The following is a 25,351-nucleotide window of genomic DNA, read 5'->3' as shown; positions in this document are numbered from 1 at the left end:
CCAGTACTGCTTGGTGGGGCAGCATCACGAGTTAGCAAGTTGCATCCTCAGAGGAATGAACATTTGGCACTGAAGAGCCCCCACAGGGCCACCCCTGGTGACCCAGCATCCCCAACTGGCCTTTCCCCACCTGGGGTCCCCTCCGGCCTCATCTCTGGGTAAACCAGCAGGTCCCGCTCTTACCCTTGTGCTGAGTGCGTGAAGCCTCACTGCCACCTTGCAGATGGGGACACTGAGGCTGGGAGGTGAGGGACGGTCCCAAGCCCACACAACCATGAGAGGGGCAGCCCGAGTGCAGCCGTCCTGGCCTGGTTCGTTCAGAGCTGGAGGCCGCCCACGCTCGGCTCTCGCCGTGCCTACAGACCTGTCAGGATGGACGCCAGGAGAGGACTGCAGAGCAGTAACCGACCTTATGTCGCCGGCAAGCTGGGCCCAGGCAGCAAGAAGCAAGGAGTCCCTGTGGGCAGGAGGCCAGTGTGTGCATGGTCCGCAGAGCGGAGGTGCCAACACCAGGAGGCCGGGCCAGCTCTGGGGCACAGCCTGCAGTCTCCCTTCTTGGTCGCTTGCCTCGGTGCTGTGTGGGGTGATGGCCGGCCAGGGGCTTTGGGAAGGGTAGGAAAACTGAGGCTTGGAAGCAGAAGGAACTTCCCAGAGTTCATGTGGGGGGGAGTCCAGGAAGGGCGGTGCTGTCTTCCTGAGGCCAGGACAGCTCTGCTGCATCCCTGCTCACCTGGGCCAGGAGCTGCCCCCCTCCCCTGGGTGTGAGCGGTTGGCACACAGCCAGCACCCTCTCCTGGTGCAGGGCAGGTGACCCCAGGGTCATGAGATTAGGGTCAGTCTTTGGGGTTTAGATGTAGATACTCTTACCTTCTTACTGTGACCTCATCTGAGCCTTGGTTTCCTCACCATGAAATGGAGGGAGGGCAACCTTGCTGACCCGGCCAAGGCAGGATGCAGGGGTCAGTCCAGGCAGAAGCCTGGACCCAGTAGCTGCAGGAGAATCTGGATGGTGGGTGTAGGAGGGGAGCTGCTTGTTAGGAGCTCAGGTGGGAGGCTGAAGAGGGTACCTGAGGGGCCCTGTGACAGGCAAGAGGGTGGGTGGGGGCCAAGAGAAGGCATCTGGATGTCAAAGTCACAGCCAGAGACCTGGGGTCTGACCCCACCTTCATTCCCCAAAGAATAGGTCAATTTTTATGTGAGGAAGCAGAAATGGGAGGAGAGTCTGCAGCCACATGGGCTGAGGTTCAGAGAGTCAGGCTACAGGGAGGCTGTGGGATGGCTGCAATGACCTTTCTCCTCTGCTCCGCTGTCCTGCTTTCCCTCTGGCTGGGTTTACAGATCCTTCCCTGAAAGATGGGGTTGGGGAGGGGTAAGGTCAGAGAGGCCACAGAGACCCAGATATGGGAATGGGCCCCATGGTCACCACGGGGCTTGCAGGCAGGCCCAGAGCAGGGGGCCCATGCCAGTCTGTCTGTCCAGATGGGCACAGCCGAGGCCCATGTGGCCTGCGGCCCTGGCAGGGACTGTCCACTACTCTCACCCAGGCCTAGGTGGGAGAGGACGTGCCCGGGCCCCTGGCTTCACATTCCTCCTGCTCCTACAGGTGAACACACTGGCAGGTGACAGACAGTTACATAGAGCAGGTGCAGGTGCTTGAGAGCAGATGCAAGGCCTGTGTGAGGGCCCCAAGCTCGGGGTGGGCACCGTCCCTAGCATGCACGAGTCCCAGCCTCCCCATGCGGCTGACAGTCCTCTCTTTTGCTTTCTCTTCCAGTCGCTGCTGGCAACCCCAGGCTGCCATCTGGGCCCCGGATGTTATGAGCCAGTGCTGCCCCCTTGGTCACCTGAAGCCCTCTCTTCTTCCTGCCTCTGCTCAGAGCCCTGTGACCTGTCCCTAGTCCAGCCTGGCCCTACTCGCCACCGGACCCTGGCATGTCAAGTCCTGGCCCATGCCTTGCTGCCCAGCCAGCAGAATCCTGGCGGCCCCTCCAGCTAGGATGAGGGGCCAGGCTGCTGGCCCGAGTGCCCTATGGATTTTTGATCTGCTGCTGCTGCTGCTGCTGCTGCTGCTGCTGCTGCTGCTGCTGCTGCTGCTGCTGCTGCTGCTGCTGCTGCTGCTGCTGCTGCTGCTGCTGCTGCTGCTGCTGGGGTGTCAGCCATGTGTGGCCTCGAGGCTGAATGTTCGTCCTGGGACCGGGCCATGCCCCATGCTGGTGCAGGGCGAGTTCTTTGGGTACTTCTTGGTGGCTTCTGAGTTCCCCGCCAACACCTCGTGCTGTACCTGGACCCTGTGCAAGCTGGACCCGCGCCGTTACAGGCTCTACATGAAGGTGGCCAAGGTGCCCACCTGCAGCAGCCCTGCCAGCATCTGCATCTACCAGTTGGAATCCTTCCTGGAGTCCACGCCCAGCTACCTGGGCCTGGAGAGCTGTGATGAGGTGCTGAGGCTCTACAACCCCTCGGGGCCCCTGGCCTTCCTGCAGGCCAGCAAGCAGTTCTTGCAGATGAAGGGACAGCAGCTGCCACCAGACAATGACCTCAGCCCCAGGTGAGGCCCTCTCACCACAGCAGCAACTGCGTTGACTACCTGGTCATAGGCAACCATAACCACAGCGATGTGGCTGGTGGCCCTGAGAACTGCCTCACCAGCCTGACCCAGAACGGGGCCGGGATGTGCTCCAGGTGAGTCACCGGTGGGGAGACGCCTAGGGGGCAGCCCTCTGGGCAGAGGGCAGGGGTGAGAGGGTGTCCTTTTCAGGTCTGCCCTGGCTACCCGTCCCTGAAGGCACCCTTGGGGAAGCCACTTGCACTGTGAGAATAGGGACCTGAAGGTGCTTGCCTGTGGCCCCCAGGGCCGGGCGTGGTGCCAGCACACTGGGAGGTGCTTGCTGAGTCTTCAGGGAAGGATGGTCTGGTTTCTCCCGGAATGAGGGAGTTTTTCATTTCCGGCTGGGGGAAGGTCCCTTCTAGTCTGCAGGTAGGACTATTCTGATGGGGCTGTAGGCTGCTGTGGCCTGTGGCAGGGTCTACAGGGGCCTCCTGGGACATAAGGGCAAAATGAGGAGAATGGGCTGTCGGGATGTGTGGTCAGGAGATGCAGTTTTGGGGCTGCATGTGTTGTGGCCGCATAAATCCTTATCCTACAGCTAGTTCCGCAGCTCCTGTGAGGTGTTCTGGTGCCAGGGACGAGGAGCAGTGAAGAGGCACAAGGAAAGTCCTTTGTGTCCTGGTGCTGCCTTCTGGGTCGGGGGAGGGAGGAGGCGCTAACACCCAAACACAAGAAGCAGGTGTTAGGTGCCGGGTGTGGGGTGCCTGGTGTCAGGGCTGCGTGTCATCTGCAGTCGGGCTGACTTGGTCAGGGCTCTGTGTTTTAAGATTCTGGAAGAGGTGCGGGCAAACCTCGTGGCTGCCGGAGGGAAAGGCGGGTGTACCAGTGTGCTGGGCGGGTCCCAGCAAGGAGGGGCTGGGGCACAGGCCACCTTCTTAGCCGTTTGATTTCCTTGGTGAGAGGGGCACCTGTGCAGGAGGGTGTGATCAGTGGACTGGGACCCCAGACCGGCCTCCTTGGCAGCAGGGCAGGTAGGGAGCCCGGCAGACACTTGGATGGGAGTCCCCCCTTTGCAGGAAGCCCAGGATGTTTCGGGAGGCTGGGGCCTTAGCCAGGGCAGGGAGGGCAGCAGGAACCAGTCTGGGCTGGGCTTTCCTATGAGCAGGTCATCACGGGGCCAGGTGACGTGGTCCAGGGCCCTTGGCCTCTCCTGAGCCAGTGGCACTGATGGATTCCCCAGAGTAGCATCTGTGGAGGCACAAAATAAGCTAAGTGGGGTTACAAAGGAAGCCAGTTATCCTGGACCTGTTTCTGTTGATGGCCCCCAGGCTGAGGACCTCAGATTAGAAACGTGTTGAAGCAGCGAATTCCCGGAGAGGATCAGGAGAGGAGCGAAGAGGTGGCGAGATCCCCGGGATGAGGGTGCAGGTGTGGCATCCAGGAAACATCAGAAAATCCCGATCTTACATCCATGTATCAGGGTTCCCAGCGCTAGGGTGGGAGGCTTGAGGGCAGATCTTCGGGCTGGGCAAGGCAGAGGTCACTGCCACCTTGGCTGGGGCAACTCCCCTCCTTCCCCCAAGGTGTCGTGTGCACAAGGGGGGTGTGTGTGTGTGAATGTGTGCAGTGCATGGGGCACGTGTGTGCACATGGTCACGCCTGCCCCCTTCTAGCATGTCAGTATGTGTGTGTGTGTGAGCATGGGAGGTACCCACATCTACTGCGTGTGAGTGTGTGTGTTGGCTGATTTCAGCATTTGTGAGAAAGTGCGTGTTGAGGCTGTGTGGCAGGGCTGGGGGCCTTGGGGGAAGACGGCTTGCAGGGCGTGCACGCTGGGGCTGCCATGTTCTGAAGCAGGGAGCTCGACTGCAGGACAGGACACGGTCACCCGACCCAGAGACAGATCAGACCCCCGTGCGCATGCCCGGGACTCCGAAGGCCTTGATGCTTTGAGACCTTCAGAGTAAACATCACCTTGGTGGTGGTGACCGCAGCCGCGTCTGAGTGTCTCCATTGTGCGGGAAGCACCGCCTGTCAACCAGTTTACACCTCCCAGCAGCCCAGGGATGGCTCCTCAGCGAGGTGGCCACCTGCACAGGGCCTTTTCACAGGCTGTTCCCTGGGCTGGAACACTCTTACCCATATACCCACACCGCCCCTTCCCACAGCTGCTCATGTCCTGGTCATCCTGAGCCCCTGACCATGCTGCTTGAAGTGGCAGCAGCCCGAGCCACACTGTCACTGCACCCTGTGTCTTTTTCCCGTCCCACATGGCATTACCTGTGAACACTGGATAATTCCTGTGTCCTTATTCTCTGTCTTGACATGTTGTACCCCCCAATAGGACAGAGGAGTTTGTCCTGCTGGCTGATGAAACCTGACACACAAGAGGCCCTGGATTAATACTTATGTGTTGGAATGAGGCACAGAGAGGTTAAGGTAGCAGCTAGGGTCACACAGATTGCAAGGGGAAGACAGAAGGCAGAGCCAGCTCTTGTCACCAGGTGGTCCCACGAAGGGTGTCTCCTGCACAGCACTCTACTGGGAGGGGGTGTGTGTGTGTGTGTGTGTGTGTGTGTGTGTGTGCGTGCATGCATGCATGCATATGTGTCAGGGTGGGGTGGCACACAGACCAGAGAGGTCCAGAAGTCATTCAGAATAGACACAGCTGAGCTAGGCAGGTGCTTGGCCCCAAATCTTGCTGGCTGAGCCTCTGCTAGGGAGCTTCACCCCTCACACTGGTTAGGGGAGGCTGGGTCACATGTGTCCTTCCATCCCCAGCCCAGCTGGGAGCCAGCAGGAGGCCCAGGCCAAAGCATGGCCCATTTTCAGCCCTGTGTCCACCTGTCCTGTCTAAATGTGACATGGCCACAGCACTCATGTGGCTGGGAAGTGTTTCTTGGGCCTGAGCAAGTGTCCCCTCTCCTCCACCTCCGTCCCTGCCTGGCGGCACCTCTGCAGCTGCCCTCCCGCTCCCCCAACCTCTCAGCTCCCTGCCCCTCTCCCTCTGATGGTAGTTTTCTCTGCGTTTTCTTGCCTCTGGACAGATGGCCCAAGTCAGGACCCATGGGGGCTGGGGTGGGGGAATTCAGAGAGCTGTCCTATCCCCTTGTGGTCCTCATTTGCACATCCATGTAATGGACTGAGGAGGAACTCCCATGCCCCAGAGGAAGTGGAGCACGTCCTGGATGCCTGGGGAACTGGCCTGGTGAGTGAGGACAGGGCAGGAATGGACAGGGGATGACCCAGTGCCTCTGCTGCCCCACCTGCTGGGCTGGGGAGAGCTCTGCCCAGGAAGCAGGAAGGCCTAGCAGGATGAGGGCCTCTCCCAGGGTCCTCATCCAGGCTCACTGGGGCCACAGGGACCAGGGACGCCACAGCTTCCAGGCTGGGGCGCCAGGGTGGGAAGGAAGCTGGGATCCCTCCTACCATGTGCCCTGTCTGCTGGGTGGCCAAGGCTGCCTGGCCACCATTAATTCACTCTATTTGTCAGGTAATGAGATGGAAGTGAGGCTTCCAGACAGAGGGGGCGTTGAGCCAGGGAAGAATGGCTGCTTTCTTCTAGTCCTGGAGGGGCAGCCCACCCCCCAGCCTTGACCACTCTCCTGCTGCCCCCTCATAGGCCACCCAGCAAAGGGTTCCTGAGAGCCTCTGCCCAGCCCTGTGGGCTCCAGGATTCCTTGCGAACCATCCCTCATTGTGGATGCATTACTCTGAATGACGTTGGTCAGCTGGCAGCTGTGAGTGGGACGCATGTTAAAGATGGAACGACGATAACAAATAGCAGCCACCACTTGCTGAGTGTCCCTCCTTGCTGGGAGTGTGGCCAAGGTCAGGCGGTGGTCTGTGAGCAGGAACAGGACTTGTCTGTGTTGAGGGCCAGGCACCGTGTGTCCAGGATGAGAGGTCAGTGTGTGGTGAAATTCATGGCTCAGTGTGTGACCAGGGTCATGTCTAGGCCTGGGGGGCAGTCTGTCCTCTGAGCCGGTGGCCCCCTGCCTGGCCTCTCCTGATCTGACCCCTCCTCTCCGCCCCCTCCTCCCACCACATTCTCACCACCTGGGTCAGCGAGGTAACCAGCCCTGAGATAATGGGTGTTGTAGCAGCTGCGGCCTAACCTGAGTTTATCCTGAAAGACTCAACTCTGCAGCAGTTGCCATGGAAACTAGGTGGCATCCTCTCTCTCCCACCCACTGCCAGTTTCCACGTGAGTCAGGCTTCCACTTGACACCTGGGCTGTGGCAGCAAAGGGGGATGGACCGGACGTACCCACCCTGGCCCTGCTACCAGTCCTGTCTCCTGGACCCCAGGCCTCTGTCCCTTTGTCTCAGCATGACAGGATGGGATGGGAGAGCAGGGGAGACCACTGAGGTGTAGAGTGCCAGGCAGGGGCCCTGTGGTCAGTTTTGGCAGGCAGCCTTAGTCTGGGGGCCAGCGAGCGGAGCACTTGGAATCTGATCCTGGATTTGATCCCAGCTCCTCTCCTTGTCAGCCTGGTGGATAACTTGGTGTGTCTGTCTGCATCTGCCAAGTGGGCGTGGTCATGGGGTTGTTGATGTCACCCAGCAAAGTGGTAGTGATGAAGGCCCCCTGGGCAGCCTCGGCTGTCATATCTTCAGAGCCGCTCCCCTGCCCTGTCCCGAGGGCATGGAGGCATTCCTGGGGCTCCCCGCCTTCCCCTGGGCCCTGGTCTGCTTCCCATCTCCTCTGCCCTGGCTCTCTGGGTCCTTCCACAACATTCCCAGTTCAGAGTGAAGTCCTATTTGTGCAGTATCCTTGAGACCCTGGCTTCCCCTCTCTTCTGAGACTTGTGCCTCGATGCCGTCTCCAGGGCAGACCCTCCTGGCTGTCTGGAGCATGCCGCTTTGAGCCTTAGTTGTCTCTGCTGTAGGTGGGGTGAACATTTGGTTCCTGGGTGGACTGAGACTCAAGGCTTCTATGTACTGAGGTGACCAGCACAGAGCAGGGGCAGGGTAGAGTCAGGACTCCCTTGCCCAGGAAGCTCCCCAGAGAGCCAACCTTGATGGGAGCAACCTTCCTTGAAGAGCGTGGGGCCCAGTCCAACTCGGCCTCCTCATCCATGAGGGAAGCAGGGCGTCGCTTCACGTGGGCAGGCTCACGTCTTCCCATCTGAACAATGAGAGCAGAGAGGCGCCTCCCTTGTGGGATCATAAAGCATCGTGCCCAGACCAAGGATGGGGCTCAGAACCATACCCCTCGGCCCCCCAGAGTCACGGTACATGCAGAACTCAGCCCTGTCCCTGCCCTGTGGCCCTCCCAGGCAAGTCCTCCCTGGGCCTCTGCTGCACAGCTCGGAGGTCAAGCACAGTGCACGCCCACCGCAGTAAGGTTGGAGCTACCCCTCCTACCCATCCCTTGTCTGGCAGAGGGGCTCTGCCTCTGGGTTCAGGGGAAAGTGGGACCCGTGGGAGGGTGGGCTCTGTGAGAGGAGAGGAGAAGTTTCTGCAAGGGCGTGGAGGGTGTGGAATTCTCGGTTGGTACATCACTCAGCAGGAAGAAGGAGCCGTACCTTCCAAATAGGGGGAATTAGGGGTGTCCCTTCCTAGCCTGCAGTTAATTTATCAGGCCCCCCTTGACAGTGAGGTCCCAGCACAGGCACGGGGACCGCTGGGAGGGGACTCTGCACCTTTCCAGCCGCCCTCCCCAGAACAGAGCACCTGGACACTGAACCTGCTGCCCATCAAAGTGGGTTCCCTGGGATCAACTCTGATCCCAGCAGCGTGCCCACACCTGTCACATCCCACCATTTTGGGCATCAGTCCTTCCTCAGATGTGGGGTGTTAGGCCAGGGTGGGATGTACTTTACAGGCCCACCACGTGAACCTAGCCCTTCGGCTCCAGAGCCCACCCTCTGGGGTCTGCGCAGTCCTCATTCTCACCCCAGGAGGTGAGTCTGCTCCCGGGCCTCTTCTGCTCCCAGAAGCCAGGCTCCAAGAGGCATCGGAACCCTCTTGCCAGGCCAGGTGTGACTTGCCCTCGGGCAGCCCGGCTCCCCTGCTCCAGCCCCGGGGGAGTAGGTGGCGTGGGGCAGTGGCCCAGGTTTAGCGTGGGTCCCAGAGCTGGGCCTTGGCAGTGCCATCTCCTTCGTCCCTGGTACGTGGGTGCCGTGTCAGCACATGCAGGGTGCCCGGCCCGGCCTGAACCTGGCCCACAGTAGGTGCATGGTGAGACTGCGTGCCCTTGTTGAGATCGCTCTGACCCTGCTTTGCTGGGAGGGTGGGGGCCTCAGGGCCACCCTGAGAATATTATAGGATAGTGGTACCAGGGTTCTTCGCAGAGGTAGTGATCTGGGAACCTTAAGTGTGGCCTTTGGACAGAAAGCCTGTGTAAAGCAGCCTCTTCCCGAGCCCATCAGCATAGACTGGAGGGAGTGCAGGCCTCAGATGTGAGGCCTCTCTACTCCTCACTCCTAGATGGCTCCCTAGTGTTTAGGGGCTGTCCCTTATCTTGTCCTCGGTGGTACTGGGGCTACTAAGGGGCTCAGGTCTTCGGGGGCATGAGGTCATGACTGCTGGGGGGACAGGGCCAGAATTGATAAGACCCAGGAGAGGGCTGAAGGAGGGTGGTCGGAGGGGCCTGGAGGCCCTCAGCAGCCAGTCTGCTGGGTTTGCGGGAGGCTCAGCCTGGTGCTCAGCCAGCAACTGTGAGACCTTGATCACTCCTGCTGTCCCTGGAGGGCATGGGAGAAAGAGCACACAGGTCATGGCTGGGGGAGGAGCAGGATGAGGAGACTGAGGCGCAGAGGAACCTGGACCAAGGACCATGGGGAGAGGATAGCAGGGCGTGAGGACCAGTGCCCAGGAAATAGTGCCTGAGCACCATCCTCAACCCTATTACCCCATCACGCTGTTGTGTAAGGCAGTGCTGGGGTGGGCCGGGGTGCCTTTCATTCGTTCATTCATTCACTCATTCACTCTTTAGACCTAGCTGGGGCTGCAGCTTTGTTATCAGCCCCCACACTGGGAATCTGGTTGCAATGCCAGTGCAGACCCTGGCCCAGCCTGTAGACAGAGCTGGAGGGCACCGAGCCTCCAGGGGGAAGTGGGTGGGCACCGGACCCCAACTTCTCTGACATCTCTGCCCCTCCCTGCCTGGCCGGCCTCTGTGTCACACCTCATTACTAATCCCGTCTAGGCCCACACTCGCCTCCTGACTGCCAGGCTGCTGTGTCCCAGATCCCTGCTTGGGAGGGATCATCCCCTGAAAAACAAGTTGTATCTTGTACTCTGCCAGCTGCTCCCTGGGCTGGCTGCAGGGCACACGGGAGTGCAACGGGCCTTCATACAGGGGCGCCGAGTGCCAGGGCCACTGGGTGGAAACTCGAGACTGCTTCCTGCGGCAGTGCCCAGGTCAGGGCCGTGCCGAGGGACCTGTGCGTGGGGGACCTGGTGGGCTTGAAACACGAGGTGGGGGGTGAGACCCAGTGGGGGCTGATTGTAGGACCTTGCAGTGTCCTTGGGGATGCTGGGAGCAGTGGGGTGATGGTGAGGGGACAGGTGCATGTGAGGCATTTGTTTTATCCTGTATTGAGGTGAGCTTGGCTCCCACTCTCGGGGTGTCAGTTTCTTCTCATGGCTTCCTGCGCCTTCGTCCTTGTGTCTGCATCCCTGTGGCTCCTGTACCTGCATCTTCCTTGTCCGCATCTCTGGTCCTTTGTGCATGGTGGCATCAGCAGTGGATGTAAAGTGGCAGCCTGGGCATCGGGGGTGTCCAGACAAAGTGTCACATGTGGTGGTGGCACACGGCAGTGGGAGCGTGCCTGCTTGGGGCCCTTTGGGGAAGCAGCTAGCCAGAGCCCCCAAGACGAGCACGAGCATTGCAGCATCCGGCGGTGTCCCAGTGAGGGTCCCCCCCACCCCATTGGTGGATTCTGGGGAGGTGTGTCCTGAAAGACTGGGTGGGCTTGGGGCTCAGCTCTCCTGGGAAATGACTCCGCCTTGTGACGGTGGATTTCTTGGAGGGGTCTTGGCCTTCCTGGCCCTGCTGCCAGCTCCCCACCCCTCTTCCTGTACCCACCCCGACTCATGTCCCTGGCCCCCTGGCAGAGCCCTGTGAGATCTGTGATGAGGACAGCTTCGGTGCTGTGCTCTGGAAGGAGATCCTGGCCAGAGAGGTGGTCGCAGTCCGGTGTCCTCACAATGCCACAGGTGAGGACTGAGGGCTGGGTGTCGTGGGGGACTCCTGTCCTTGAGATGCCGGTCCAAGCAGCTGTCAGTGCAGGACACACAGTGCAGACCATGCCCAGGCAGACCGTGCTCTGGAGCCGAGGCTGTACAGGTGGGTGGGGGCGGGGGCTCAGGACCACCGTGTCCTGAGAGTTCAGCAGGAGCCAGCACCTGGTTGAAGCCCTTTAGTGTGATGCCTCACGGAGCCACCCATTGACATGTGGGAAACTGAGGCACAGAGAAGTTAACACACTAGCCACGGGCTTGCAGGACCACTAAGTGGGAAGTCGACTTTGAACGTGGTGGTCTTAATCCCGTGCTGCCCTGTGGAATGATGGGGGGTGTGGAAAAGGCAGAGTGGGCTCCCAGAAGGGGCTTCGTACATCAAAGGGTTGATTTCCTTTGCCCCTCTTATTTGAAGAGTGGATGCAGGTTTGGACTTGTGTTTGCTGTGCCACATTCAGGAAGTGGCCCTCTCTGAGACTCTGTTTTTGTTTTTTTGTAAACCAAGTGTATTGTGGGTCCCTGTGCCCCCAGGGCTCCTCCCCCTCGTGGGGGCTGTTTGTTCCCAGCTGTGGTTGCTGCCCCCCTGCCATGTTTTGTTTATAGAACAATACATGTCTGGGTAGCGTATTGCAAGTCCACGGAAGTAAAGTGAAAAAAACCGAGGTTGCTGGATGGTCTGGCCTTTTGTCTGCGTGTATGACCATACTTTCCCTCATTTTGATTCTGCACCATGCGGTGGAGCAGGTGTCCTATCCTGCCCCGTGGCTTCTGTTGGGTGACAGGGTTGTGGCAGTCCCCTAGGGTCATCGCCGCTGTGTGTGCGTGCAAGTGTGCCTGGTTCTGGGTCACAGTCTGTGCCCGTGTTTCGGCAGTTGACACCTGACATCAGTTGTCCCCGAGGCTGCCCAGGGTCTCCTTTGGGACACCCAGGCCATCGGGTAGGGGTCGTGAGGGCGGGGGCTGTCTCTGCCCTTCCCCAAGTCTTTCCCCTTTGTTCTGCTCTTTGCTGGACAGAAAACCTCCTTCTGTGCCCAAGGTGGGCCTTTCCTCACATAAACAGACTTAGAGAAACCAACCGTTTTCTAAAGTGGGTACCAGGGACAGGATTCCTGAGGTCTGTCCACCAGTGAGCCCAGAGGTTGATTCTGTGCTATCGTGGGCCTGTGTTTGTGTGTGTTTGTATGAGAAAGGGTCTCAGGTGTCTCCCGAATTTTGTGTGTGTGTAGGGACCACTGGGGTCTGAGAGCCATCAGTGATGTGACTATCATCTGAGCAGTAGTTGATCTTTTGATCCATGACTGTGATGCATGACCCTGTCCCTGGTCACTGATGGAGCCTAGATTCCAGACTCAGACTGAGCCCTGGACCTGGCCACTGGCCACACATTGAGCCCTGACCCCGTGTCTTACCTGGAGTCCCTTGTGCGCTTTTGTGTGTAAGTATGCGTGTGTTATGTGCTTAGACGGCCGCCCCCTCTTCCAGCCATGTGCAACTGTCAGCCGTGTGACATGCTCGTCTTGGGAAGTCTGAGTCAGAGGTTTCCACCCACAGCACAATACCCCTGCCTGTCTGATGACCAGTTGTACACACACACTTACACACACGGGCTCAACATGTACACATGAGTGACTTCTCCCAACAGGGCTGACGCCCCGTTCCCCCAACACCGCTTCACCAGCTTGGCCGATGGCAGTGAGGGCCCCGGGAGTAGGGCCATTAGGAAGGGAAAGGGGGATCTTTGCAGAATTCCCAGATGTCTGGGTGGGTGAGTGGAGGACGGCCCCAGGAAGGATGGACTAGTGCCGCTGTTAAGGAGGGCCAGGAGCGCATGCAGGGAGTTCATTCCTGTGGTTCTGATCGGACAGCTCGCTGGGTCTTTCACTCATGGCGGCTGCATGTGTTGTGCAGTTTCCATTTAAAAACAAAATAACCCAGAGTTACATAGAGTACAAAAGTGAGAGCTGGCAAGATCCTTCGAAATCACCTGCTGTGCCATCACTTGAAAACGGTGGAGGTGAGGCCCAGCGTAGGGACGTCGTACAGGCCATGCCTGGGCCAGACACCCTGCACGGTGCTCCTCCTGCTATGCTAGTGTTTCAGAAGGTGTTCTGCCTGACGCTAATCCCACGTCAGCTCCAGGAAGGACACAGTTCCATACCCACTGTGTCTTGTTCTCCTGGATCGATGTGCTCGGCAACTGTAACTCTGAGAAGTCCTTCAAGTGGCTCCTGTTCTGTTGGGTCGGGTTTTCCCTAATTAGTGGCACTTGGCACCCTCACTGAGCTGGCAGAGCAGACACTAGGACTGGCTGGTGGAGGGTGTGACCTTCCCGCACAGTCTGTTGGGTACTTTCTCAAAACCTGACTCCACTCCAGGCACCTTTAGAGCCACCTGGCTGAGGAGACTGGGACACGCAGTGCCATTGACAGGCCCAGGGTGGCCGCGTGGGTCGTGCCAGTCTGTGCTCTCTCCCTGCCTGGGCAGACCCCAGCCCTGTTGGATGCAGCTGTCCTGGGGGATGCTCAGGACCCAGGCCCAGCCCCCTCCCTGGGGTCCTCACCCAAATGCATGTCCTGGTCCCTTTAACAGCCTTGCCCCGTCCCTGTCCCTTGTTTCCTTGGAGAGTGCAGTTAGGGGCAGGCCAAGGAGGGCAAGTGGAAGGGTGTCCAGCTCACTGTCAGAGGCTGCCAGTTCCCAGCCCGATTTCTCCCGTGCTGGCTAAAGGGCACTGTTGGCTGCTGCCGGGCCAGTGGTGGCCCTGGTGTGTACAGGGCTGGGGCGGGGTCCTGTGTGGTGGGACCAGCACAGACACGTGCGTGAGGGTCGGGATACACTGGTTTGGCAGGAGCAGGTGGCATCTGGGTGTGGGGAGCTTTCCCGGGTGGAGTTCAGGGCACAGGAGTCTCCTGCAGGGCTGCGTCTGGCTGCGTCTGGTCCCTGTGTTTTCCGACCCCTGTGGGCCCCGTGTCAGTCATGGGGGCGTGCAGTCCTGAGTGGGGTGTTCACAAGTGACTTGAGTGTCAGGGGTGGGCCTGGCAGTCAGCGTAGGCAGTGAGTGTGGATAGCCCTGAGCTAATGGGATCTGCTGGACAGTCTGGGGAACAGTGCAGGGCAGCTCTGGGAGGATGCCTGCCCAGTTGGGGGTTGTGCAGGGCAGCTGTGGGGTGCTCGCCATGGTAACGGTGGTGGTGGTGGCGCTGGTGGTGGTTTCAGTGAGAGCCGTGATAGTGGAGGCTGTGGTGACAGTTAAGGTGGTGTTGGGGGGTCATCTCAGCAGTTTCGGGGAAATTGTTACAGAGTCGAAACTCGTTCTGCTCGTTGCCTGACGGGCAGTGAAGTGGGATACGAGGTTTTGGGGCAAAGAATAGTGACTATTCGAAAAGCCAGCTGACCAAGAGGATGGCAGAGCAGTGTCTTGGAGAACCATCCTGCTCAAGTCAGAATACAGGCTCATTTTATACAAAAAAAAAAAAAAAAAAAGAGAGAGAAGAGAGCACGAGTGGGTGGGGTTCATTGTTGCAAACTTCTTGCTGTAGGAATGCTTTGTTCTTGCAGCCGTCCATGTGGGTCAGGCCTTGGTGTTCCTTTAAATCTCCAACAAAAGAAAGTTTATTCTCTATTTTGCAACTTGCCATCTCTACATCAGTGCAGAAGTACTGACATCCTTAAAGGTCAGAGCTCTGAGAATAGGCTCTCCTGTCTATTTCAAGCTAAAGGCAACATTGTTTCAGGAAACATGAACAAGCAAGGCTAAGCCTGGAAAACAAGACACAGTAGTTAAAACTGAAGGAGTAGTCCCTATATGGAGTCAGATTTGTTCTCTGTTACAGTGTGAAGGCGCCTCCTCATGGGAACCAGGACACACCCCGGGCAGTTAATGAGGCCAAGTAGGTGAGGGGGCTGGGTGGGAAGTCAGAGGGGAGAGCTCATGGGGTCTCGCAGTCTGGGAAGGTGTCTTGGAGGAGACAGAGCTGAGCTGGCATGGGTGGGGAGGTTTGGGATCTACTGGCACCTGTGCAGGTGCCCAGCACCCAGCATGGAGCCTGACCAGGCAGGCCAGGGATGCACTTGCTGAGTGACCTATCGGCTTGAGGTCGAGCTGCGCCAGTGGTTGGAGTGTGATGGGGTGTGGGTGTTGAGGCCCGACAGCTGGCATGAGTAGGTGGCAGGCCCGACAGAGGTGGGCCAGACGTGCACCAGGTGAAGGTCTGAGTGAGGGGAAAGGGCCAGGCAGGGGTGCAAGCCACTCAGCTGGGCATAGTCAGCAGGTGCCCTGGTGTTATCGGGACCCTGGCTCCCCCACTGCAGCCCATTTGCTTGCAGGAATGGGGAGCTGTGGTGCCCCACTTCTGCAGGGGCCCTGCTCTACTTGGCAGGCTGCGTTGGGCCTCTGTGGACCTATCCAAGTGGGTGGGGTGGGTCAGGTGAAGAGCCACCAGACCCCGAGGATGGCCAGGTTTCCAGCCTTGGAGCAGGCCTGTGGCTGGAAGCTCTGACTCAGAGCGTGGCAGGCACCAGGTGGGAGCCAGGAGATTGGCATCCTGGGCTACATGAGAATCCTTGCCCTGATCACAGACCTGTGGATGCTCATTGAGCCTTAGAGATTGTCAGTGCCTGGAGAGCCCGCCCCCATGGGCAGGAACACAGGCATGAGGGTGCATGGCTCTCACCCAGCAGCTCACTCAGCAAGACCGAAGTCAGGCAGATTTCCACCCCCCAGGGTCCCCTTGGTTCACAAGCATAGCCCCCAGCCATCTACAGAGAGAACATGGCCCTGATCTGGGGAAGCAGACATGGGCCTGCCCGGGGAGGGGAGTTCTCACAGACTAGTGGTCAGAGGGGAGCTGGGCACAGAGTGGGGGATAGAGGAGGCTTCCAGGAGATGGCAGGGCCTCGGGAGAGCCCTGAAGCATGATGCTGAGTCAGTCAGGGGACAGAAGGGGATGTGCTCAGAGGGAACGGCCAAGATGAAGGCCTGGAGGCAGGAGAGGGCCCCTGTGTTCTGAATCCCAAGTGGCTCCATCCCAGCTGTCCTGTGTGGGGGCGGGGCCGCCAGGGCTGCGGGAGGGACCTGAGAGCCCTGAGGAGCTCCAGCTGCTGTGGGAGGTGGGCCCCAGGCAGGGAGCCCAGCCCAGCAGCCGGGCAGGAGCTGTTGGAGGAGCCAGGTGCAGTGCTCAGAACTCCCAGCTTCTCCAGGTGGGTTCCGTGGAGGAGGCAACCCAGCACAAGCCTTGGTCTGTGGGTTGGAAGTCGATAGGCAGAGGTGGGCGGTTGGCACTGTGGAGATGTGAAGCGCGATTTAGCGGGGCTTGTAGCTGGCATGGGTGATTTCGGGAGCCCAAAGGCCCAGCTGAGGAGTTTTGAGGGGCTCCTAGAAGCCTGTGCCTAGAGAGACACCTTGCCCACTCCCTGTTCCCTCAGCGGGGCTAGCTGGCCCACTTTGGCTTCCTTGTGCTGTGTGGGAGGACAGATAGGAGTCCTTCCCACTCCAGTATGAATTAGCCCATGAAACCCCAGGGGACCCTGATGCACACAGTCCTAAAATAACCCCTGCTTCGCAGGCCTGCAGGAGGCATCCTGAATGCCGAGAAGGCCCAGGCTCAGTGGGCAGGCAGGTAGGCTGCACTCTGCACACACAGCCTGCATTACTGTCCCCTGATCTCCCATGAGCGTGCCGGGCCCTGTGCTGAGCCCTGTATCCCTGTTGTGTCCCTGAACAGCACGTGGGGCCAAGATGTGTGCCTTCTTTACAGGGGAGGCACTTTGGTCCTGAGTGGCCAGCAGTGGCCTCGGCTGGGCTGGACCAGCAGGGAGCTCTGCAGTTAGCAGGAGGGCAGCGGAGCCGCAGGCTGAGCCTCCTCCCAGTCTCTGACACACCAGGGCCCCAGGGGAGGTCCCCTGGGGGGGCATTCTGAGCTGGGTGGGGGCCAGGCTACTGCCTTCTGGCAGCTGGTGACAGGAGCCAGGCTGTCTTCTCTGGGCGACCTCACCTTGGACCCAGGGTAAAGCTGTGGCCCCACACGGGCTGAAGTCGGAAGGAGGCAGGTCTCCGAGGGTGGGGTTGCAGGGAGCTGGGGTTCCCTTGTGAGTGTGGCTGGATGGGTGTACTCGAGGGGGAAAGTGGGGAGGGTCAGGGAAGGTGGGCCAGTCCCTGGGGCCTGTGGGGTCCCTGAGAGCAGCATGACCTTTGCTCTGAATGAGGAGGGAGCTGCAGGAAAGTTTTGAGAGAGCATGTGTCCTGACATATTTCCAATGATGACAGTGAGCTGGGGACAGGCAGAGGCAGGCAGGGCGGAGGCCGGCAGTGGGTCCCACCAGGGTGGTGACCATGGATTGGAAAGCAGCAGTGAGAGTCGCGGTGCATTTTGACAGGACGGCTCGTTGCTGATGTGTCTATGGGTATGAGAGGGAGGAAGGAGGGAGGGGTCCTGGAGGTTGCCACTAGGTTGCAGGGGCAGAAAGGGGCCATGCTGCCTAGCTGCGGGGCCTCACTTGTCCCTCCATAGCAAGTGTTGGCTGGGCAGTCTGCCCCTACTGGGGTTCAGGCAACGGGCTGAGCAAGCCAGATCCCGGTCCCTCACTCCCACCGGAGGATGCCAGCAGGAACATAAGGCCATCACGTAGTGGGAGAACTGGGCAGAGGTGGGAAGACCCACGGGTGGTATGCAGCTGGCGGGTGTGCAGGCCTCAGATAGCTAGCAGAGGGACAGCTTACCATAGCAGTTACTGGCCTAGCACGCTTTCAAGGACAACTTGGCATGCGGGGATGTGGAATCAGGAGACCGGCTGTCCAGGGAGCGCATGGGTGGATGGGCGTGGCATGGGGGTGGAAGAAGGTTGCTTGCTGCATTCAGGACTGACCAAGGGATCCGAGGGCTGGGGAGCATCAGAGGAAACTCGAGTCTCAGCCGACGGTCAGGCCCTGGGGTGCTGACTGAGGGCAGAAGAAGAGCTCAGAAGTGGAGCAAAAGGGACAGGTGGTTATTTACCCCTGAAGTGTCGTGACATAGGGGGTTTTGTGACATGGGGGCTTTGGCCAGAGCAGGTTTGGAGGAGCCTGTAGTGAGGAACTGGTGGCTTGCAGACGGGTGGGCAGTGGCTGGGCCTCCCTGTAAACTTTGGTCTGATGGGAAAAGCACAGTCTCTTGTCTGGGAGCTCTGATTTGAGGGGTCCGAGATCCCTTACAACCTCCTCTCATGCAGGGTGGGGCTCCCTGCTCCTGATGCTGGGAGGAGCCCATGCCCCAGCTCCTTGTGTCACCCTGAACCTGGGGAGTAGGGAGGAGCAGATGTCACTGACGTAGATTCCTCAGGTCTGAACCCAGGAGTGGGAGCTTGGATGCATGACCAGAGCACTGCAAGTTTATGAAGTCCAGACAAGAGGCAGCAAATGGTCTCCCACGTGTGGGAGCAGTCCCTGTGTGCTCGAGGAAGGAAGGAGCTGCTTGTGTTGCAGCAATGGTAACAGGTGTCCCTTGCAGCAGGAAGGACCTTTGCCAGGTCAGGTTATGCCTAAGATACAAGTGAGGGTTCTCCGGTCAGAGACCACAGCCCACATGTCCTGCTTGGGGCCAGTCCTTGGCTGAAGCCCAGGGAAGCCTGGAAGGCTCTGCACATGGCCTGGGAAACCTCCATTGATGGGGCTCTGCCCTGGTGTGGAATTGGCCTTAGGGAGGCCCCCCTCCACCTGGTCTGGGTGCTAGGCCATCCTTGAGGGTCCCTTTCAGGTCTGGGTTTTCCAGTCCTGATTTTACAGCTCAGATGTTGTAGGCTTTGGTGGGGTGGAGGGGATGTGAGTTGGTGAGACATATAAAAAGTGGAATTCTTCCCCTCCTACTGTCTTGCTGTGTGGCGTCTGGCAGTCCTATCACCTCTCTGAGCCTCAGTTTCTATATCTACACAGCTGAGCTGTGGACTATTTCCAATACTAAATGACAAACTGCACAGAAAGGTGTTAATATTGAGATGGGGAGGGGGCAAGGAGAAGCTTCCTGTCCATGTGCTGAAGGTCAGGAGTCCGTGCATGTTCCCCTGATTCTGGTCACCAGGGTCTGCAGACCCAGGGGACGCTGGATAGGGGAGAGGCCTTGGCCGGGGGGACTGTGTTGCCGTCCTGTAGGTTTTGAGTGAGCCCAGCAGCTGCCTGCCTCCTGGGCCGCCAGCCGATCAGCTGGTTCTCTGGACCAGGGGTGGAGGCCTCCTGGTGACCCCTGTGGCTTGAGGCTGCAGGGGTAGATCCTGCCTGAAGTGCTTCTTGCCCTCTCCTCCTCTGCGAGACTGATGAGCTAATTAGTCCTCAGAGCAGGAGCCCTGGGGGGCAGCCAGTAGCCTGGGCTCATGTACTCCCGGGAGGTGGCCGGCAGCGGGCAGCCTGGTGCTCTGCAGACCTGCCAGTGCTGTCTGGGAACCTGCCAGGCTGCAGGCCCCAGCCAGCCCGGCTCCCCTCCCCACAGGCCTCAGGGTGCTGTCCCCTCCTGACCCTCCCAGCAGCCTTCAGCTGACAGAAAAGGTGGTTTCCGGGTCCCTTCCTCCACAGGAAGAGGAAGGTGAGACAGTGTCCAGGCCTGGACCGTGAGAAGTTGAGCTGGGATTTGACCCCAGGGTCGGCCAGCCGCAGACTCCTGCTCTGAGGATGAGGAGGATGGTGGCCTCCGGGCTGGCCTGTTGGGCTCTCGGCTGCGGGTTGGTGACTTGGCCCAGCTGCTGGCCCCCAGAGGGTAGGACCCCCGGTCAGGACCAGTCTCCAGAGCAGGCCTGCTGAGCGTGGGGACGCAGACGCCACCACGGCCTCAGCAGCCTGTGCCCTGAGGCCGCCTTGGGCACCGGCGTCTCCGGATGGTCGAGGAGGTGCTTGTTGTGGTGGGATGCCCTGTGCCGTGAGTTGGCAAAGTTCTATTCCCCCAGAGTTTGTAAGCAGCTGGTCCTGGGAGGGCCTGCTCTCAAGGCACGGGATGCAGGCTGCGGGACCACGGGAGACAGCGATGCAGACCCAGCCCCTCAGAGGGCAGGGAGGGCCACAGCTCCTAGGGGACCAGATCGTGTGGGGGACAACAGCCCAAGGGGACTCCCATTTGTGGGGACCATAGCCCACAGGGGGAACAGTGGCATCTTGCAGGCAGGATGGAAACCCAGGGCATCCACCCCGAGCCTGGAAGTGGTCAACAGGTGCAAGTGCAAGGTCACTTCTGTTCTGCCTTGGTGCCGGGCCAGGAGCAGTCCTTGCTGCGGTCGGCCATACAAACGTGGAAACGAGTGAGAGTGGAAGGCGGGGAGGACAGCAGCTTCTCCCTTGCTGGGTGGGGCCCAGTGTTGTCTGGGATGTGCCTTATTGTAGGTGGGGAAGGGGCCCCTATGAGTGAGCATCACCCTCGCCCCCACCTGCTCCCTCTATGGCCGCCAATGCCTAGGATGATGTCAGCCTCGTGCAGGCAGTGGCCTCCCTAAGGACTTGGAGATGAATGTCCCCCAAGTAGGGGGTGGACTATTGCTTGATTGCAGGGGACTAGGTCAAATGTGACAGCAGTGTGGCCATAGAGGGGTGTTCCCAGGAGAAGGGGTGCCAGCCATGTGAGGCCTGCTGCTAAGCCTCTCCTGACACATAACCCTTGCCATCGCATTCCCAGGTCCTGTACGCCACCTGCAGGTGACCGCTCTGTGAGGACCTGCCCTGCGGCCCTCTGCCCAGCGTCCGTCAGCCCCAGGTTACATGGTTTGGAAATGTCCTTGTCCCAGTGGCCTCCATGAAGGATCCTGGGGACCATTTGTTAGGTGGGTGGGCTAATAGCATTTCGGGGGGCAGACCATGCTCAGGGTGCTGTGGTTGTGTTAGAGGTAATGGGACTGGGAGTTGGGACCATGTTATCAAGCGGGTAGGGCAGGGGGTCGGCAGGTATTGAAGGGCCTAAGAGAGCGACGGCAGCAGACCTCAGAGTTTGAACGTCCTCTGCTCCCGCTTCTACTGAACTCACCCCCTGCCCACGTAGCTGACCCTCCACCACCATGGGGGCCAGTCCTGCCTGATCAAGGGACACCTTCCAGGGGGCACCCAGACCCCTGCCCCATCTTCCTGTGGGGTCTCCTGGGCTGGGCGCCATAAGCCTGGGGATCCCCATGACCCCACCGCTGAGTCTGTTTAGGGACTGTCGACTGAAATAAAACCACACAACGTGAGAGTTGTGGGGTAAGTTTTATTGGGGGTCAAATGAGGACTGCAGCCTGGGAGACAGCACCCCAGAGAGCTGTGAGAAGCTGTTCTGAGGAGGCAGGGGAGAGCAGGGTGTTACATGTGGTTTCAGTGAAGAGGGGGTTGTGTGTGCAGTCAAGCACACACATAGGCAGAGGCTAGCTCCTCATCAGGGAAAGCAGTTGTCACCACTGATGAATTTAGTGTTTTTCTAGATTGGAGGAGACACAAGAATTTAGGCTCATAAAATCTCATGAAAACATCTATCTGAAGGCCTGTTCCACCAGTGTTCCCAGAGCACAGAGTGCCTCATTCCTGACCTCCATCCTGAAGTCCTTTCAGGGTGTGTCGGAGGTCAGAGGCTGCAGTGGCTCACAGTTGAATCCAAGCAGAGTTAGTTGGCAGTTGGCAACATGATCCAGTCCTTGTAGAGGCAGATGGCGAGTGCCAGTCTAGTTAGCAGGATGCTCTGTGCATCAGAAAGCCTGGGGCTGCCCCTCCCAAATCCCCCCAGATCCTGGCCCCCTTGCCCTTCCCCACTCTCCCCAAGGCAGCCAGGTGTGCAGGCAGGTGAGGCCTCAGCTCCTCTCAAGCGCTCGCAGGTGCCCTTCCAGCAGAGGAAACCTGTGAAGCCCTCAGAGTCCGCTGCCGCTGTCTGTGCCTCCAACACAGCCAACATCGGGGGTCCTTGGCCACGGGATCCATACCTTCCCTGTCCCCGTTGCAGTGACAAGCCTTGTCCTGATGGCTGCAGGGATGGTCCATCACTTGTCAGATGTCTGTCTGTGTCCCGAAGTCCCCAGGCTCTGCCCTCTCCCTGCTTGAACACCGAGTTAGACTCCTTTGCTCCCCAGACTGACCCCAGCCGCCCCCCACCCCCCACAGGCCCTCCCCCTGCCCAGGGGCAGGTCCCCCTGTAGTTATGCGGCTTCCAGCTGAGCTGAGTGGCTTTGGGTTAAGCAGTGAGCAGGCAAGAGAACAGCAGGTGTGGAGGGGGCAGCACCAGGGTGGGTGGTGAGCACCCTGGTTGCCAATCCCCCCCGGAAGGCTGATCTTGTGGCCGGGCCAGATCGGACTGGTGCCGACACCTCCCACCACCCCTCTACTAGTCTCATTCCTTTACGTTTTGGAAAAACTCCCAGTGTTACAATGTAGTTTCTTTTTCCGTTTTAGGGAATTTTCTCTCTCTTTTGACAGTTTTGTTTGCTAGTGTTTCTTTCATGTGACAGAGGAATGGTTTTGTTCTTTGGAAAGGCTAAGGGAACCAAATGAATATGACATTTAGGTCTAGGGCCAAAGAGAAATCAGTTTCTTCCTACCACCAGTTATGCTGCGGGCATGAAAAGTGTAAAAGTGGAAAACAGTCACCATTGAATACAGATCTTTAGAGTACTTCGTGGCTCATTTGGCCAGAATAGAAGGAGTTACAGAGAAACAGGAAAGACAACGCCTAATGTTTTCTGGAAAAAGATGGCTTTTTGTACAGCTACATACTCTATCCCCCACGTTCTTACATGTTGCTTTTATGGAATAAAAAGTTGAGTGTGTAAGTATATATATGTATATTTATGTATAATATATATTGTATAATATGTGAATATAATATTGATATATTACATGATTATAATATATGAATATATTATTGAATGTGTATATTGAGTGGAATATATATATACACACATATATATACCATTGAGTATATCACAGTAATTAATGACCATGAAGAAAATTAGTTTTCTCAGATAAAAATATCGTATGAATAGCTTTCTTTTTGGAATACAATTTTCAGAATGTTTAACCGTAATTACACCACAAAGTGCAGGTTGACGGATGATTACACAGATCTTAGGAGGAGTGATAAAGACCACTATCAGAAAGTCTAATTGCATTACATTCATTCTAGATTAGACAGTTTGGTCGTTGTACAGTTTATCAGTTTGTAGCATGTTTCATAAGAGTAGTAAATTGACTTTTCCAAGGATGTATTGTGCTTGAGTGTCCTGAGGGTGAAAGGAACATTTATTAACTATGTTCCCATGGCAAGAATATCCTGTAGGAATTGCATTGGACAAAGTAGTTGAATTCCAGCTTTTCTTTACTGTGATTTGTATCTCCTTTTCAGATTTGAGGGACTTTTGCATGTTTTTCTTGGCTCAACATCTGACAGGTGCATTGTCCAGCCTTGGTTTTTATCCCTTTCATTATGGAATTGTTGCTATTTAATAGAAATTTCACACACGGATACAATTCTTCCCAAATACATCACACCAATAGCTCATTTTTTACATGATGAATAGAAACAGTACTTCCCAGGACTTGTGAATAGTAAACACTGTGACGGGCTCTCTAACAAACTAACTTACTTAGACTGATGTCTTACTGCTGCCCACTGAAATTCCGTGTGTGCTGTGTTCTGCCTCTTTAGTTTTAAAATTTGCAGTCATTCCCAATGTGTGAAAAGTTTCTCCTCTCAGAAAAGTGCACATGTTCATTCATTTTTAGGGGTAGACATTTAGCCAGCCACTGAAAGTAATGCAAAACTAACGCAAAATACAATCATTCACCACAGGAGTTTGGATTTGTTGAATGATATGTAAACGTACTGGCATAATTCCTGCCGCAGCAAAGCACCATAGAAGGCGACTTGTAACAGGGTGACATGCTCGTGCATTATCAGAGAACAGCTACTTTGAGCTGAGATGGTCAGGGGCAGCTATGTGACATTTCTGGGAGAGTAGAACCCAGATGGCCACCTAGTTTGTGGGCGTGTAGAGACCAAGGGGAGTTGAGGAATATACTTAGCAACATGAATGTAGCTGGTTAAGGAAAGTGAAGAGTTTGTCTTAGCTAAAGTAAAGGAGCTACACAGCGAAACAGTGACATCTGATGACCAGGGCACATTGCATTGTGGAGGCTCTTAAAAAAGAAATTTTTGTGAAAAGCAAATCTAAAGATCCATTGAAACTCATTGAAGGTTTTTGAGTAGGTGAGTGGAACAGCAGAATTCTGACTTAAGATAAACTGAGAGCACTGCTTACTAATAATGTCTTCCCAGGATCATTCATGAACAGAGTTTCTCCAAAAGGCTCTCCTAGGTCAGATAAATGGGGAAAATACTGGGTGTCTGTACTGTGGGTCTTCTCTAAGACATTAATATGTTAATGGGCATTTTGATGTCCTAAAGGAAAAGACAGCATTTCCCAAACCTATTCGACCATGGGACACTGTCTAGGAAAACGGTGCGGGGACCGCGTTTCCCATATACTTGTGCCAGTCTGACTATGAACTGATATATGTAAGATGGGGACTGGTCTGTAATTTTAAATAACTCACTTGATTTACAGCTTAATTCTTTGTTCCCAAATTGGTAGCCATGCAAGGTCTCTCCGTTTTCTCCATGAGTGTGTCTGTTGTTTCGAGTCTTCTACTGCCAAGGAGTTAGGAGGTGGTGGGTTGTGGAATGATGCTTACCTGGCCCTCTGTGTCATCTGTGTACGCTGGGCGCCTGCTGAGCTTTTCTAGTTGTTGTCTGGACCTGGGGAGCTGGCCTGCACAACTGTTGCTGGGACATGTGTCATCACGTCCAGTGACTTTATTCCTTCCCTACTGTTCTCAGATTGATGGAATCATTTCACTGATCTGTTCCATGTTGAGGTGCAAGAAGTTCTGTGTGCCTCTACCAGGCTCTGTCCTAGAGATGCGATTTAGCTGTTCTGTGAGGGCTTCCTGATTTCTCTTGGTTTCTATTCAGAAAATGGTGCAAATGTCCTATACGCCTCATTGTTGGGGGCTTTCCCCATGAGATTCCCACCTGAATCTTAATGCCATGAAGTGTTTTTGTTTCCTGCAAAACTGAATGTTTTAAAACTCACAGGCAACAAACAGCTCTGTTATTCCTCATATTCTTGTGTAACTTCTGTTCTCTGAGGAAATGATGTGTCTCTTAAGACAGCTTAAGACAGGGGGTAAGATAGAGGCAAGAAATAATGGGGGGGGAATACGTGATTATTTCAAAGATACTCCCTACCAAACTTCTTAATACCCTATGGAAAATGCTGGTCTAAAGAACGGAGGGTTAACAATTCATGAAGAAGAGTAGGTGTGTGGTAGGAATGCCGTCTCAGGTTTTAAGTATCGTGTGTGGTCGATGAGTCACAGCCCTCAGTAAGTGATGAGTAACTCATTGTCTTTGTGGTCCTTCATGCAGTCCTGCCCTACATGGACTCTTGAAAAGCGTCTTGCTGTTGGGAACTCTTCCTCCACCATATGAAGAAGGCCGGGCTAGCTTGCTGAAGAGATGGGGATCCACCTTGAGCCAGCACCAAGCAACAGACACGTGAGTCAGCCCCAGCTGAGCTGCCCGTCGACTGCCACTGCAGGAAGTGACCTTAGTTGAGACGCAGACTCCCCAGATGAGCCTCCACCAAG

The 25,351-nt window shown here is 57.0% G+C and overlaps 1 protein-coding gene across 4 annotated transcripts in view; it reads left to right on the top strand.

Moving 5' to 3' along the window:
- LOC116277792 (adhesion G protein-coupled receptor B1-like) overlaps positions 1-25,351 on the top strand; it is a 219,441-nt gene that overhangs the window by 160,033 nt on the left and 34,057 nt on the right. For 2 of the 4 annotated variants that reach the window (XM_072948444.1, XM_072948443.1), the window contains 2 exons: positions 1,775-2,548; positions 25,131-25,259. In XM_072948444.1, coding sequence (XP_072804545.1) covers positions 1,950-2,548; positions 25,131-25,259 — 728 coding nt within the window. In that variant the 5' untranslated portion in view covers positions 1,775-1,949. Of the gene's footprint in view, positions 1-1,774; positions 2,683-20,363; positions 20,494-25,130; positions 25,267-25,351 lie in introns of those variants that run through there. The other 2 variants (XM_072948445.1, XM_072948446.1) reach the window with 2 other exon arrangements.

Source organism: Vicugna pacos, chromosome 23, assembly GCF_048564905.1.
Source record: "Vicugna pacos chromosome 23, VicPac4, whole genome shotgun sequence".
NCBI classification, from domain to species: Eukaryota; Metazoa; Chordata; class Mammalia; order Artiodactyla; family Camelidae; genus Vicugna; species Vicugna pacos.
The sequence above is the reverse complement of the archived record's forward strand: the minus strand, read 5'-3'. Positions and strand labels throughout refer to the sequence as shown.